This window comes from Diceros bicornis, chromosome 27 (assembly GCF_020826845.1).
Source record: "Diceros bicornis minor isolate mBicDic1 chromosome 27, mDicBic1.mat.cur, whole genome shotgun sequence".
NCBI lineage: Eukaryota > Metazoa > Chordata > Mammalia > Perissodactyla > Rhinocerotidae > Diceros > Diceros bicornis.
Window position 1 is genome coordinate 27024395 of NC_080766.1, and position 13781 is coordinate 27038175.

At 37.3% G+C, this 13781-nt stretch overlaps 1 protein-coding gene across 1 annotated transcript in view; it reads left to right on the top strand.

The window, feature by feature from the left end:
- JAM2 (junctional adhesion molecule 2) overlaps window positions 1-13781 on the top strand; it is a 61215-nt gene that overhangs the window by 25730 nt on the left and 21704 nt on the right. Inside the window, exon 2 of the mRNA XM_058522956.1 lies at window positions 10479-10544. Within this exon, the coding sequence (XP_058378939.1) occupies window positions 10479-10544 (66 nt within the window). The remainder of the gene's footprint in view (window positions 1-10478; window positions 10545-13781) is intronic.

Consider the following 13781-nt stretch of genomic DNA (forward strand, 5'->3'; position numbering starts at 1 on the left):
ACCATCTCATCAGAAACTGAAGTGCTAAGACTGACTCTACATGATTTCAAAATATCTGGTAGATTCTGTCACAAATCCAGCATCCTCATGCTGTACAGTATATCAAACAGGCATTTTACCTGAATTATATTATGACAATTAGACTTTTGCATACCATATTTGGACACAAATACCTTTGTCTATCTTTTTGATACTTGATCTGAATAAGTTTCAAAAATTGGGTGTCTCATAGCATATGTTCATTTCTTGACCATTCCAGGATGCAGCTCCGAGAGCCCCACTAATTTGAATGTATGTAGTTTGTCTTAGTGAGTTCAGGCTGCTGTAACAAAAATACCGTAGACTGGGTGGCTCAAACAGAAGATATGTATTTCTCACAGTTCTGATGGTTGAAAGTCTGAGATCAAGGCACTTTCTATGTCTAGTGAGAGCCTGCTTCCTGGTTGCAGACTGCCAATTTCTCACTGTGTCCTCACGTGGTGGAGAGGGCGAGGGAGCTCTTTGGAGTCTCTAAATTTTATAAGGGCATGAATCCATTAATCCCCTTCCTGAGAGCCCTATCTTCATGACCTAATCACCTCTCAAAGGCCAGACCTTCTAAAACCATCACATTGAGAGTTGGGATTTCAATATATGACTCTTGGGGGGACACAAACATTCAGTCCGTAACGCAGATGTTCATTAAACCATTTCTTTTACTGGTCTAGTTGATTGACCCTAAAAAGTGCATTTTGGTGTTAGCTCACAGTTGGCTGTGTAGGACCAGTTTTGGAATAAAAGAGTGAGTCAGAGAGCTGTCTTTACCAAAAGAAAAGAGAAATTATTGTCCATGGATGTAGAGTACCTGAGAAATCAGGGTAACTAATTCTGAGCAATCTTGCCTGACAGTTGTAAAATATGACAGTTAAGCAATGCCAAACTATTGTTTCCATGCTCTACCCTTCAAAATAAATGGTTCTGGTTCCTTTGGCTTCCTGAAGACCAATCGAAGGAAATATGAAGCAACAATAAGCAGGATTAGTTTTCAAATCTCTTCTGGAAGCATTTATGGTAATAGAATTTAATTAATAACACATGTATGAAATGTTAGGGCTAAAGTTTTTATGAATCACCATCTAGCAGGAGAATTGAAAAATAAAATTCATACAACTCTCGTATTTTAAGAATTGGAGTTTGAGAGAGGGTGTGTGCTAAGTTATTGGTCGTATAAAATCTTAAGTATTTTAAAGGTTGATATCAGGGCCAGCCCCGTGGCTTGGTGGTTGAGTGCGCGCACTCCGCTGCTGGTGGCCCAGGTTCGGATCCCAGGCGCGCGGCAATGCACCGCTTCTCTGGCCATGCTGAGGCCGCGTCCCACGTACAGCAACTGGAAGGATGTGCAACTATGATATACACCTATCCACTGGGGCTTTGGGGGAAAAAATAAATAAATAAAATTATTTTAAAAAAAAAAAAGGTTGACATCAGAAGATGGACTCTAGAGACCACTTTCTTTATTGTGGGTGGTCAAATCCAGAAGGCTAAATAAACTCATTAATAAGGAGAAGCCCATAATTTTGTGCAAGGATTGGTTACTAGAGCCCTCATTAAGAAAATTATACAAAAAAATCTTATTCTTGCAAATTTTACAAAATGCGCACACATTCCTAGGCCCTCCCCACCTTACCTCCAGAGCCTTGGGAGATGCCATGCAAGTGAGGGCCCCAAAGCTTGAGACTCATTAAAGTCATGGTTAGTCTGCCTCCCTTTATGTGCCTACTCATTATATTTTACAAATCTTCTAATTCAGAAAAAGATTGAAAACAGTAGTGCTCTGTCTTCATTTGAGAAATGCAAGGATAACTTCATTTGCAGATTATGAATTTAACAGATTGGTTATATTAGAGAATATCTTTGGTACTTTTTGTGTTAATCCCTGTAAAACACAATCTATATTTATAACTGCATTTTTGTGCTTTTAAAAAATGGAAACATCTGACGCATTAAACTGTTGTAGTGATTTCTGAAATTGATTCAGCAAGGCAGAGAAATAAACTCTGAAGATATAAAAAACTAGAGTTGGGGGTAGAGAGAGCTTAGTACATAGTAGAGTGCTATCTTCTCACATATGTTGCTTAAGTGGATTTATAAGTATCAAATGACTGCAGAATAACCATTGCGCTATGCCCTGACCCAAACAGCCGCTGAGTAATCTGTGCGTGTATCAGCTGTTAGGACATATCGTGCAGGGATTCCCAGATTTGCATACCTTGGTGATTCAGAACCAGACTTCAGAACCCAGATTCAGAAACTTGGGTTTAGCTATTTGCCCAGAGCTGACCTAAACTCTGGAGAAACGATTTACAATACCTGCTCTCAAAAATTATTGATTTGACAATTATGTTAGTGTGCTCTTTTCTGCTGAGAAATGTGATTCAAATACTTTTGGTGGTTCTGGACTTTTAATCTTGAAAAACCATATTGCAGTTTAGGAGTTAGTAACTACAATTTTAGATTAAAGGGCAATGAATATCATAAATTAAAATATCATCAAGCTCTCAAAGCCTGATGCACCGTCTCTACCGTAAGGATATACCTGAGACATAACCCAGACCACACTAGTCAGTTAGTGAAGAGAGACACTCAGGTTTGTTATTCTTCACCTCTCCCATTTTAATGCTCTTCATCATTACACCATGTATCTATTTTGATATCTGACATCTTTAGTAATGATTTCTTATTTTACACTAATAAAGTTTTAGGGCCATTGTTTCCTGGTACCTTAATCTTAGGGAGAGCCAATTAGAGCATAGAATCGTCAAGAACCATGCCTTCCATTAAGTATGTGATTCTTATTGGCATCAATTTTGGAAGATGACATTTCTTCATCTTGTTTTGAGAGTTTACTGGATTTGAGTTGACTATTGTCATCTATCTAAAATCTATGGTTAATGCCACTGGTGAAAAAATTGTGTTTGGTTGAAATTGTCACTTGGGGTATGTTAAAGAAAGATCTCAGAACCCTAAAATGGTTTCTTTCATGGCCTAGTGGGGAGTACCTGGTGAGAAATTCAGCCATTGATGACTTTTTGATGCCATTGGCCACCATTAAACATTTGAAGATGTGATGAAGGACATTTCTTTGAAAATTTTGAGAATTTATTTTACTGTAAGAAAATTTATTAACTTTATCTAATATCACCTTAAAAACTTAATTGTGCAGTTGTTTGGGTAACAGAATGCCCTGAAAGTTTCCTTAAATTTACTAATGCATATAACTTATATGAAAACAACTTTATACTGGGTTCTGAAACGCTAATCATCCTTGTACACAAATGACTAAAGGGGAGGGGGCATAAAACTTTTGTGAAGTCTATAATAATTATACAAGGTTTATTCAGATTAGTTCATTCACCATAAACATTTGCCCATTAACGCTTTCTCTGTTAAAAATGCCAATTTGTTATATACTCTCTGAATGATATTTTTACAAGCTTAAAGATTGAAAATGGATATGAAGCTGTCCACAGAGTGTCTGACAGTATTGTGTTTGGTACTACTTTCTCACAAAGCCTTATGCTGGTTTGAGAAGGGGAGGTGGAGGGCGGGGGTGTCTGGGGAGTTGGACTAACTAGATATAGCTGCACATCTTGGTTTCCCTGCTTTCTAGCATTGTGACTTTGAGCAAGCTACTTAACCTCTCTCAATCGCCACATCTGTCAAATGAGGATATTAACACAATGGAGTCACATCTTGCTTAGATGCTAGGTTCTTAAGGGGAAAGTTTATTCATAGTCAAAATCATCCTTAAATTCTTTAGGTCATCGTTAACTCACCAGGACATCAGCCATGGGTAGCTCTAAGTCAAGCACATTTTTTATTTCCCCTTGCATTTTGATGTGGCTTCTCTTTCTCTGAAAATAGGACATCAATATCTCATGAACAGGAAGGGCCAGAATGTCCAGTTTGAAAAACTAGAAGGACATATCTGTCTGTTTGTATGTCTGTATGTCTGTCTCTTGCTCCCTCTCTCTTTCTTCCTCTTCCCTTCCCCTTCCCTGTCCCCCCTCCCCAACTCTCTAGACCTGCTATGGTTGAATGATAGTGAGATAGATGAGTATATTATCCAACTGCTAATTCCTACCTCATTGGGTTACTTTCTATCCATACAAATATTTATCCATAATAAATATTGGATGGTATTATTTTATTTGTTACTGCTAGCCCTGTGCATCTTTTTAATATTTGTTAGTGTAATAATTGTATATCAGTGATTATCAAAACCACATGGCTATTAATTTTTATTCTTGAAAACTTTTGAAATAATTTATATCTACAGATTTTATAACTTACTTTTATGCATGGTACTCTCTGTAAAGTACTTTTAAAACAAACAGAAAACCTCTATAACATGTCAGTTTTCCTAAGCCTGTTTTCAATTAAAAGGGCTAATTTAAACAAACATTTTTATAGTAAATTTAAAAATTGTGGTAGTATAAAGAGAGTATTTATTCTTAGTCAAACCAGATTATTTTAGAAGAATGAAAGACGATATGAGAACTTTTATTCTTACAGTTGGGGAGAAAAGAAACACAAAAGATTTCATTTGACTAGGAATTACTTGACTTGGAGTTGCTTGCAGTTGTGGAAATAATTATCTCTTAACCTCATTTTGTGAACTTCTGCCAGCAATTTTGGAACACATCCATAACTATTAAAGATGTTTTGTAGCTAACTTTAAAACAATTGTTGACCTCAACCAGTGGACCTCCACCACAATTTTTTCTTTATTTTTCTATTTAACTTATTCTGGAAAAGTGAAGAAAAAATAAAAATCAGTTCAAGAAAGCAGCCAACAGAGACTATTCCTAACATCTGTTAAGGAAATGTTGATACAAACCCAACATTTTGTTTTCATAAAAAGAGTTATTGGGTGCAAGTTAAAAAAAAATAAAACTGAATTCCAAGACTGGAAAGGCTAAAACAAGGTATAAATCTTATAATAAATAACTTTTTTTAAGATTCAGAACTTTCTGTTTAAATACGTTCATCATAGGTCACCATGCATTTTAAATATTTTTGCTTAATCAAGAGCAAACCTTGAAGTAAATAGAATTAGAGGAAACAACATAGCTAGAAGGAGAAGACGCTTAAAATCACAAAAAGACATATTCAGCTACCAAGAAATACTACCTTTCAATTAATTCTATTTATAATTTTTTTGCCTTCATAGTGTTGCCAAATCATATTTTTTGAATTGACTTTTTTTTCTATTCAGATATATACATATAAAAGTTACGAGGAAAATAATAAAATTCCTGAAGTTAATGGCTATTTTCCATAGAATGTTTAAAGTGATTTTTGAAAACTTAAGAAATCCTTACCCAAAAAAGTTTTAGCAAGTACAAAACTGAAATTGAGAAAGGAGGGAAATGATTCAACCCAGTCCTAAATTTTCCAGTCTCAGATTGGACTGCATGTGCCTCAATTGAAAGGAAGGCCCAAGCCTCCTGAAGAAAATAAACATTCTCAGTAGGCAGTTTGGTGTTTGAAAAGTTCAAAGATATGATAATGTGGTGGGAACAAAGATTATCTTTTCCTATTTTGCCCAGATTTTTCCCTCCACTGTTTCTAGGGAATATGTGTCTTCATTGTTTTGTCTTAAAAGTGTACTAAAATAGTTCAAAAATCGCAAGAAACGCCAGTCATAATCAGGACTTCTCTGCGGGCACTAATTTACACATTGCTAGAGGAGAAAAGAGACTTTTTCAAAGTGCAATTTGAAAGTTTCACAGAATAATGGTTTGGAATCAGAATCATTGGCAAAACATTCGGCTATCATGTTATTTAAATGTAGGTGTGATGCAGCAAGTACATATAAGGGCCTGTCTTTTCTCCAGCTCACGTAAGAGGATTCTGGCTTAGTCAGCTTAGTCTCTTCCCTCCCCCTGCTCTCTGAAGAGCCAGGCCCTACCTTTGGACTCCACAGAATAAAACTGGGGAAGATGAGGAGGAGCTGGAAAAGAAAGGCATGACGGGTAGAGGTGGGGTTCAGAGGAATATGGGACATATTCAAGTATGTGACAAAAGTGTATGGAAAAGGGAAAATGGATATTTAAAAAGATAGCCTGGGGAGGGGCCGGTCCAGTGGCGCAAGCGGTTAAGTGCGCGCGCTCCGCTGCGGCGGCCCGGGGTTCGCTGGTTCGGATCCCGGGCGCGCACCGACGCACTGCTTGGCAAGCCATGCTGTGGCGGCGTCCCATATAAAGTGGAGGAAGATGGGCACAGATGTTAGCCCAGGGCCGTCTTCCTCAGCAAAAAAAGAGGAGGATTGGCGGATGTTAGCACAGGGCTGATCTCCTCACAAAAAAAAAAAAAAAAAAAAAAAAAGATAGCCTGGGGAGGCCGGCCAGGTGGTGCAGCAGTTAAGCGCACACTCCGCTGCGGTGGCCGGGGTTTGCAGGTTCGGATCCCAAGCATGCACCGACGCACCACTTGTCAAGCCATGCTGTGGTGTCGTCCCATATAAAGTAGAGGAAGATGGGCATGGATGTTAGCCCAGGGCCAATCTTCATCAGCAAAAAAAGAGAAAGATTGGCATCGGATGTTAGCTCTGGGCTGATCTTCCTCACACACAAGAAAAATAAAAGATTGCTTGGACCGCTTCATGGTTTTTGAAATACACAAACAAAAGAGTTATTTCAAAATTATTCTTTGGTGGCCTTGACACCTCTCTAAGACTGAACCACGTGGCTCACTGTATTATACAAATATATTTACAGCTGTCAATTAAAAAAAAGGATCAGTTCAGTCTTACGTTCTTCACATAGACACCAGGTTTGGTAATTTCCCAAATGAAGATGTTTGCAATTTAAAGATATACAACCTAAATGGTTGAACAATGTTAGACAGAAGAGCTAACAATGTTAGCCATTTGAGGCCTGTAGGTTTTTGAGATTTTTAATTTCACAGTTAGATTTGCTGTCCAGGCTTCTAAGGGAGAGAGAAGAGAAAAATAAAATTATCTGGAATAGTATGTATTCCTTAGGAGTGATAAAGTCTAGCACAATGGAAGACTAATTTACACATCAATGTACATATAGATGAATAAATTTTTAAAAATGCCACGGCTTTTGAAAGATTTGTCTCTCCTTTCCCAAAGTATAATAAATTATTTCAGAGTTAAGAAATTCTGATCTCATAGGAATTTTCAAAATCCTTGAACACATGGTTCTTTGCCCACCTTTAGTTTATTTGTTTATTTCTATTTCTGGTTCTTAAAACCAGCCTAGCTGTAAGTCTAGAGCAGTGGTTCTCAGCCAGGTATGATTTCCCCACCCTTACTCTCAGGGGACATTTGGCAGTGTCTAGAAACATTTTTGGTTGTCACGACTTGGAATGGGGGGGCGGGGCAGGGATGCTACTGGCATCTAGTGGGTAGAAGCCAAGGATACTGCAAAGCATCCTACAATGCACAGGACAGCCTCCCACGAAAAAGAATGATCCAGTCCCAAATGTCAGTATTGTCCACACTGAGAAACCCTTGGCTGGAGCCTTCCCTCTGAGATTACCTGGGTATCCTACTCTCCAGTCACAGCCTCTTAGCTTCTACCTTCTTGTTATGCTTCAGAGCCAGTCTTTTGCCTTCATTATAACCACCAATTTCTCAACCTATCCCATCTTCATTAGACCAATGGAACTTAACATCTTTGTTAATCTACAGTCCTTCCTCATAGTTCAGCTTGGTGGGAATGTGACGTGGGGCCCAGTACAGTAGAGTAATAAACAATGTGGGCTTTGGGTGTAGACTAGATGAGTTCAAATCCCAACTCCACCACTTACTACTTGTATAACCTTGTCCTAGTTTCTTACTTTCTCTGTGCCTCAATTTCACCAACTGAAAAATGTAGATAAAAATGGTACCCTACCACAGATAATTGTTATGAGAGTTAAATGAGTTAATACTTGTAAAGCACTTGGACTATTGCCTGACACCTAAGTGCTTAATAAATTGTGCTTAAAAACATTGATAAGTGTTGGCTATTGTTGTTCTTTCTTAAGAGCCCCCTAAGGTCCATGTTATCCAACTCACTTCCTCTTCTCTACCCTGAGTCTGGGGGGAAGACATACTTTACTCATGATGGTTTCTCTCAAATGTTTGCCTAAGCTATGAGTCGTTTCCATTTCCCTCATGGCCAGGGTTTCTAAATATGGAGAGGCAGGAGGTCCTCTGCTTTTCTCTGTCTGATTTTGGCTTCCCACATGGCCTCCCTGAGGCAAACACTTGGCTGCATGAACGTAGGGGAGGGCAAGGAGGGGAAAAGGCAAATATTTCAAAACATTGTCATGGATGGCACACAATTCTGTCTATAGACGGAAACTGATGAGTTAAATAGATGAGAGGACGGATACATCTTGGACAATGCCTGATTTTCTGGTAAGAGTGAACATGTGGATTGTGGTACCTTTCGCTATGATAGGAACTGTAGAAAGGAAACAAAGTTTGGGGGCAAGCAGAGTTCAGTTTTGGCCATGAGTTTGTGGTGCTTATAGGAAATGGAGATATAGATATGCAGCAGAAAGAGGAGTCTATGGATTTAATCTCAGGAGAGAGATTAGGGCTGGAGGTACAGATTTAGGACTTGTTAGCAAATAAATGACAGTTGACTCAATGAGAGTATAAAGGATTATATAGAAAAGAGTTAGTTGAGTCAGAAAAGCAGTGGATGGATGGATGGATGGATGGATGAATGGATGGATGGATGGACGGACAGAACAAGGAGGAAGAAGAACCCTTAGGGACACAGAACGAAGACTAGGAGAGAGTCTAGAATTCAAAGGAGTCAACAGAGCCCGATGTCAGAGAGATCGAATAAGATAAAGACTGAAAAGTGTCCATTGAATATGGGAACAGAGAGGTCATTTTTCTTTTGGTGTAAACTGAGTCATTAAATCGTATGAAGACAGATGATAGCGTGAGCAGAGAAATAGCATTTTAGTAAACTGTGGAAATATATCTTCAAGAAATAACCTTTAGATTTTTATGATCAGTGTAACTTGGTCTTAGGTTATTTCATATATGATTTTTGAGATGAATAATGGAGGACAGCACTTGGATTGTTTGGCCTAAATTATTTACTCAAGATAACCAGCAAGAATGCTTTGCATTATTCTGATTTTGAAATAAGCAACACCAATCCAATATTATATATTTATAACACCCTCCCAAAAGAATTGCTTGCCTTCAGGAACTCTTCATTAGTATCAGTTTGATCTGACTCCGTTTACTGGATTCTTCTCATTAGTATACGGTAAGGAGTGGTCTCATTCATTTGTTCAACAAATATTTATTGTACCTTGATTTATGCCAGGCACTTGTTCTAGGTGTTCAAGCTATATCAGAGAATACAGCAGGCAAAAATCTTGCCCTTGTAGCATTTATATTTCAGAGATGTATACTTATAGGAAGTGATTTAAATTATTTTTAAACATGGTCATTAAACTGAACTATAAGAATGACCTCCGTAAAATGAAATAATACAGAGTGATACATATCAAAGATTGGATTAGAAAGTTTTAATTCCTGATTCTGTTACTTTGTTGTTTAAGTTTTAATAATGCCTACCACACCAGGTTGTTTTGAATATTGAATTTTATCGAATTTTTAAAAAGTGTGTATAAGCACTTTTTTAAATGAAAATTTCTGTATAAGTTTATGGGAGTGGTGATGATGTCACCATCATTATCATCATCATCACTGTATAACTATCAGATCACATTAGCCACAATAGTCATAATGACTCATTTCTTTATGATATAGGTATAGTCATGGATTTCTTAAAGCAATTTATACCCTTGAATAAGGCACTAAAAATAATTAGCTTTTATTTGGAGCATAGTACCCTGTGACACTAGATTGCATATTAAGCTGAATTAAGGATTTAAGCTCTTATTCACAATTAGCCTTGTGAAAGAGTGTTGTCTGTTGTGGGGCCCTAATAGATCCAGGGGTTCTTCTTTAGGAAATGCTTAAAGGCCAAAACCACAGTACAGAAAATGAAAGAGACGTATGTGGTGTGACTTGGTTTTTTCATTTTGGTACTTTAAAACTTATTTGTGGGGCTGGCTGGTGGCGCAGCGGTTAAGTGCGCGCGCTCCTTCTCGGCAGCCCGGGGTTGGCAGGTTTGGATCCCGGGCGCGCACCGTTGTACCACTTGTCAAGCCATGCTGTGGCGGCATCCCATATAAAGTAGAGGAAGATGGGCACGGATGTTAGTCCAGGGCCAGTCTTCCTCAGCAAAAAGAGGAGGATTGGCATTGGATGTTAGCTCAGGGCTGATCTTCCACACAAAAAACAAACAAAAAACTTATTTGTTATGAATTGTGTAAAACTGTCACCAAACTTTAGGCCAATTTTCTTTAATTTTGCATCCCATTCAAACATTTAAAAAGAGACCTTTTGTACTATTTTAATTGTCCTATCTGTTTTAATCTTTCAGATCATAAGGCCTATGGATTCTCTGCCCCCAAAGACCATCAAGTAGTCACAGCAATAGAGTATCAAGGTAGAGTACCTTACTCATTTTCATGGATTATATTATTTAAATGACTCACGAGGATGACATGTTATGTTATCTTCCTGTCTGTCTAGAGCCTCTGCCTCATACTAGTTCCTCAGGCTGAAATGCTGTTTCCCTGCTGTTTCCACCTTGAGAACTCTTTCTCCACCTCCTCGGTGGAAATTTGGGGACATGCAATGAAAGACCTGATGTACAAAGAAGGTCTTTCATTACATAAATTATCTGCAACAAAGCAAATCTAATTTGTGAAACTGGGAGATGGAGATCTTGCAGTTTCCAGCCAGCTAGATATGGTAAATGGAAATTAACACTGCAAACCCCACTCTACGTATTTAAGATGACATTAATATAGCCTGTTTTGGAGTGCCACTTTGTTATTTATTTTAGCTTCTTAAAAATATTCGTAAGGAGGATTTGGTGTTTAATGGGTGTAAAGTTTCAGTTTTACACGATGAAAAAGTTCAAGAGATTAGTTGCACAACAATGTGAATATACTTAACACTAGTGAACTGTACAGTTAAAAATTATTAAGATAAATTTTAAGTTATGTGTATTTTGCTACAATTAAAATTTTTTGAAAAGGATCAATAATCAAAAAAAAAATTCATAAGGGCTTTTGTAAGTTTACTTCACATATTGGCCATCTACTACTTTTCTACTGTGTTTCTACAGAACATAATTAATATTACTAGGCAACCAGAAGAATTACAATTTCTTAAATGTGATGCTTGTTTAGGCCAGAGATTGTAAACATTTAAGACAAGTCCCAAATGTCTGATCCCTCTTCTTCAGGTATGTCTTAAGTTCTGGAGTTGAAGAGAGATGGGTTTGAAGAAAAGAAAGAGTAAAGAAGAGGACTGGGGTGGGGAGGAATTAAATGAATTAGTGTTTAACCAGTTCTTTCAATAGTACCTGGCACATAGCGTTATATGCACTCGCTCAGTAAAAATATGCTGTAATAGGAATCAGCCCATCATTCAAAAAAAACAAATCACTTAAGTAACTGTTTAGGTTAATCTTCTTTTAAGTCCTAATATTCTACATGATTAAGCAAAGAAAACACTCTTTATAATGAATTAGTTTTAAATGGGGATAGGTAGGAAGAGGAAATTAATGATTGGGAGCAATTTGGGACTATGGAGCTCTTAGAGAGAGGATGGACAGGCTGAACAAGATGCCAATAAGGAGACGGAAAGGCCCAAAGAGTGAGCACAGTGAGAAAAGAAGGGTCAGGATGTCCCTGAAGGACAAAGGAGGTGAAGTTAATTTCTCCTACTTTTTACTTTCCTGGTGGTTCTTACTGTTGGGTCCAACTGGTTTCCATGGAAACACATCCCTACCCCCAGGCCCTATGCCGTGATATCTGAATTAGGATGCCAATGTTATATTCTTTAGTCTTACGTTACTTAAAAAAAAATTTATTGAGGTGAAATTCACATAACAAAATCCACCATGTTAAAGTGAACAATTCAGTGGCATCTTGTACATTCACGATATTGTACAACCACCACCTCTGTCTAGTTCCAAAACATTTCCGTCACTCCAAACTAAAACCCTATACCATTTACATGACTTTTTAATGTATGTTTTATTTTTAATGTAGAAAATCCTTCTATAATTTATTGCAATCAACTGTTAATCTTACTTACTCCCAAATAAGTATTTTCTATTTTTTTGTTTCACCTCTGCTCCTTTAATTAAGAATTACATTTTGATTCCATTTTGTATGTGCCCCAGTCATTCCAACTTGGCTCTCCATAAAGCAAAAATAAATTTCTATCTTCGTCCACATTTTAGTTTTGGGATATTTAATGCAGTAACTTAATTTTAGTTAAAGTCTAAAATATTTTATGATTTGTATATTTGTGTATGTGTGTTCCACCCAATTCATTCCATTTTTTGTCTCTTGTCTCTCTGATGTTAACAAATCGTGAATTAATTCCTTCTTTGCAGTACTTCTGTTCTGTATCACTTCGCATATCAGTGCCAAAAGCAGAATGAGGGTGAAATGAGGGTGGCTCTGCCAGGCTTATAAATTATGTGAGCAGCGTTGGACAGAGAGTATCCAACCCTGAGAGCTATAAATCAGAGCTTGATAGCATGCTTTTCCTCACAGAAATAATTTCTGATAATTCTTCAGAACTAGGTGATAGTATCAGTTCTCTTTTTGTGTTATGTAAGATTTTGATGATTTTTGCCTTGAGCACAGGGAATAAAATCAGAAGATAGTCAGCAGTACAGAATCCTAGAAAAATCCAAATTCACAATGATTTTATCTATGTGATTCCTAAAAGGGGCTATTTTGCTACATGCAAAAATAGTCATTGCTAATGCTTTTTCTAAACAAAGAATTATCTTTTCTCAATCCAAAGGAAACATACTTTTGGCAATGAAATAATCATATTAATAGAAAAAGTTGGTGTATTTTTCTGTTTTAATATGCCTTGTTTTGAGAAAATATCATTTATGTCTATATTATATTCTTTGCTGTCTAAACAGAGGTAACATTTTAGTTCAAATTTGAGTGATTTTTAGGTAAATTTATGATGTTTAAAGTGTGGATTTCTATCATGTCAAGGCAAGCTTACAGCTACAACTCAGAGAAGTTCCTCATGGGTGAAAGTAATAATGACCATTTATGGAGCACATACAAAGCACCATGTGCACCCAAGTATGTAAATACATTATCTCATTTAATCTTTACAACAACTTTGTGAGATGAGTATTGTTATTTTTTTTTTCATTTTACAGATGTGAATATAATTTTCAAAAAAAGTTAAGTAATTTACCCAATATCACACACCTCGTGTGTGGCAGAGGTCTGGCTCCAAAGCCTGTGCTTTAAACCACTATATTATCGCAAATAATCCTGAGCGCTAGATGCAGAATCACGCTGGCCATGGGTGATGAATGTCGGCTGAAAAGAGAAAGCAGAATCCATGGTAGTTAGCTTCTAAGTTTACTTGGTTCTTTATCCTCAGAGTTGACCCCATGAGTCCAGTGGATCTACTGTTCCACACAGTTCTGGAAGTCAAGGTGTTGGCGCCTTAGGATCTGGGCACTGGCTATTCCCTTGATTGGAACACTCCCAAAGAACCACATGGCGAATTCTAAATTTGAATTCTAGGGAATTCTAATTCCCTCTTTTAAGTCTTGGTTAAATGTTACCTTCTAAATGAGATGAACTGTGACTGTTTTTTAAAATGGCACCCCATTCCACAG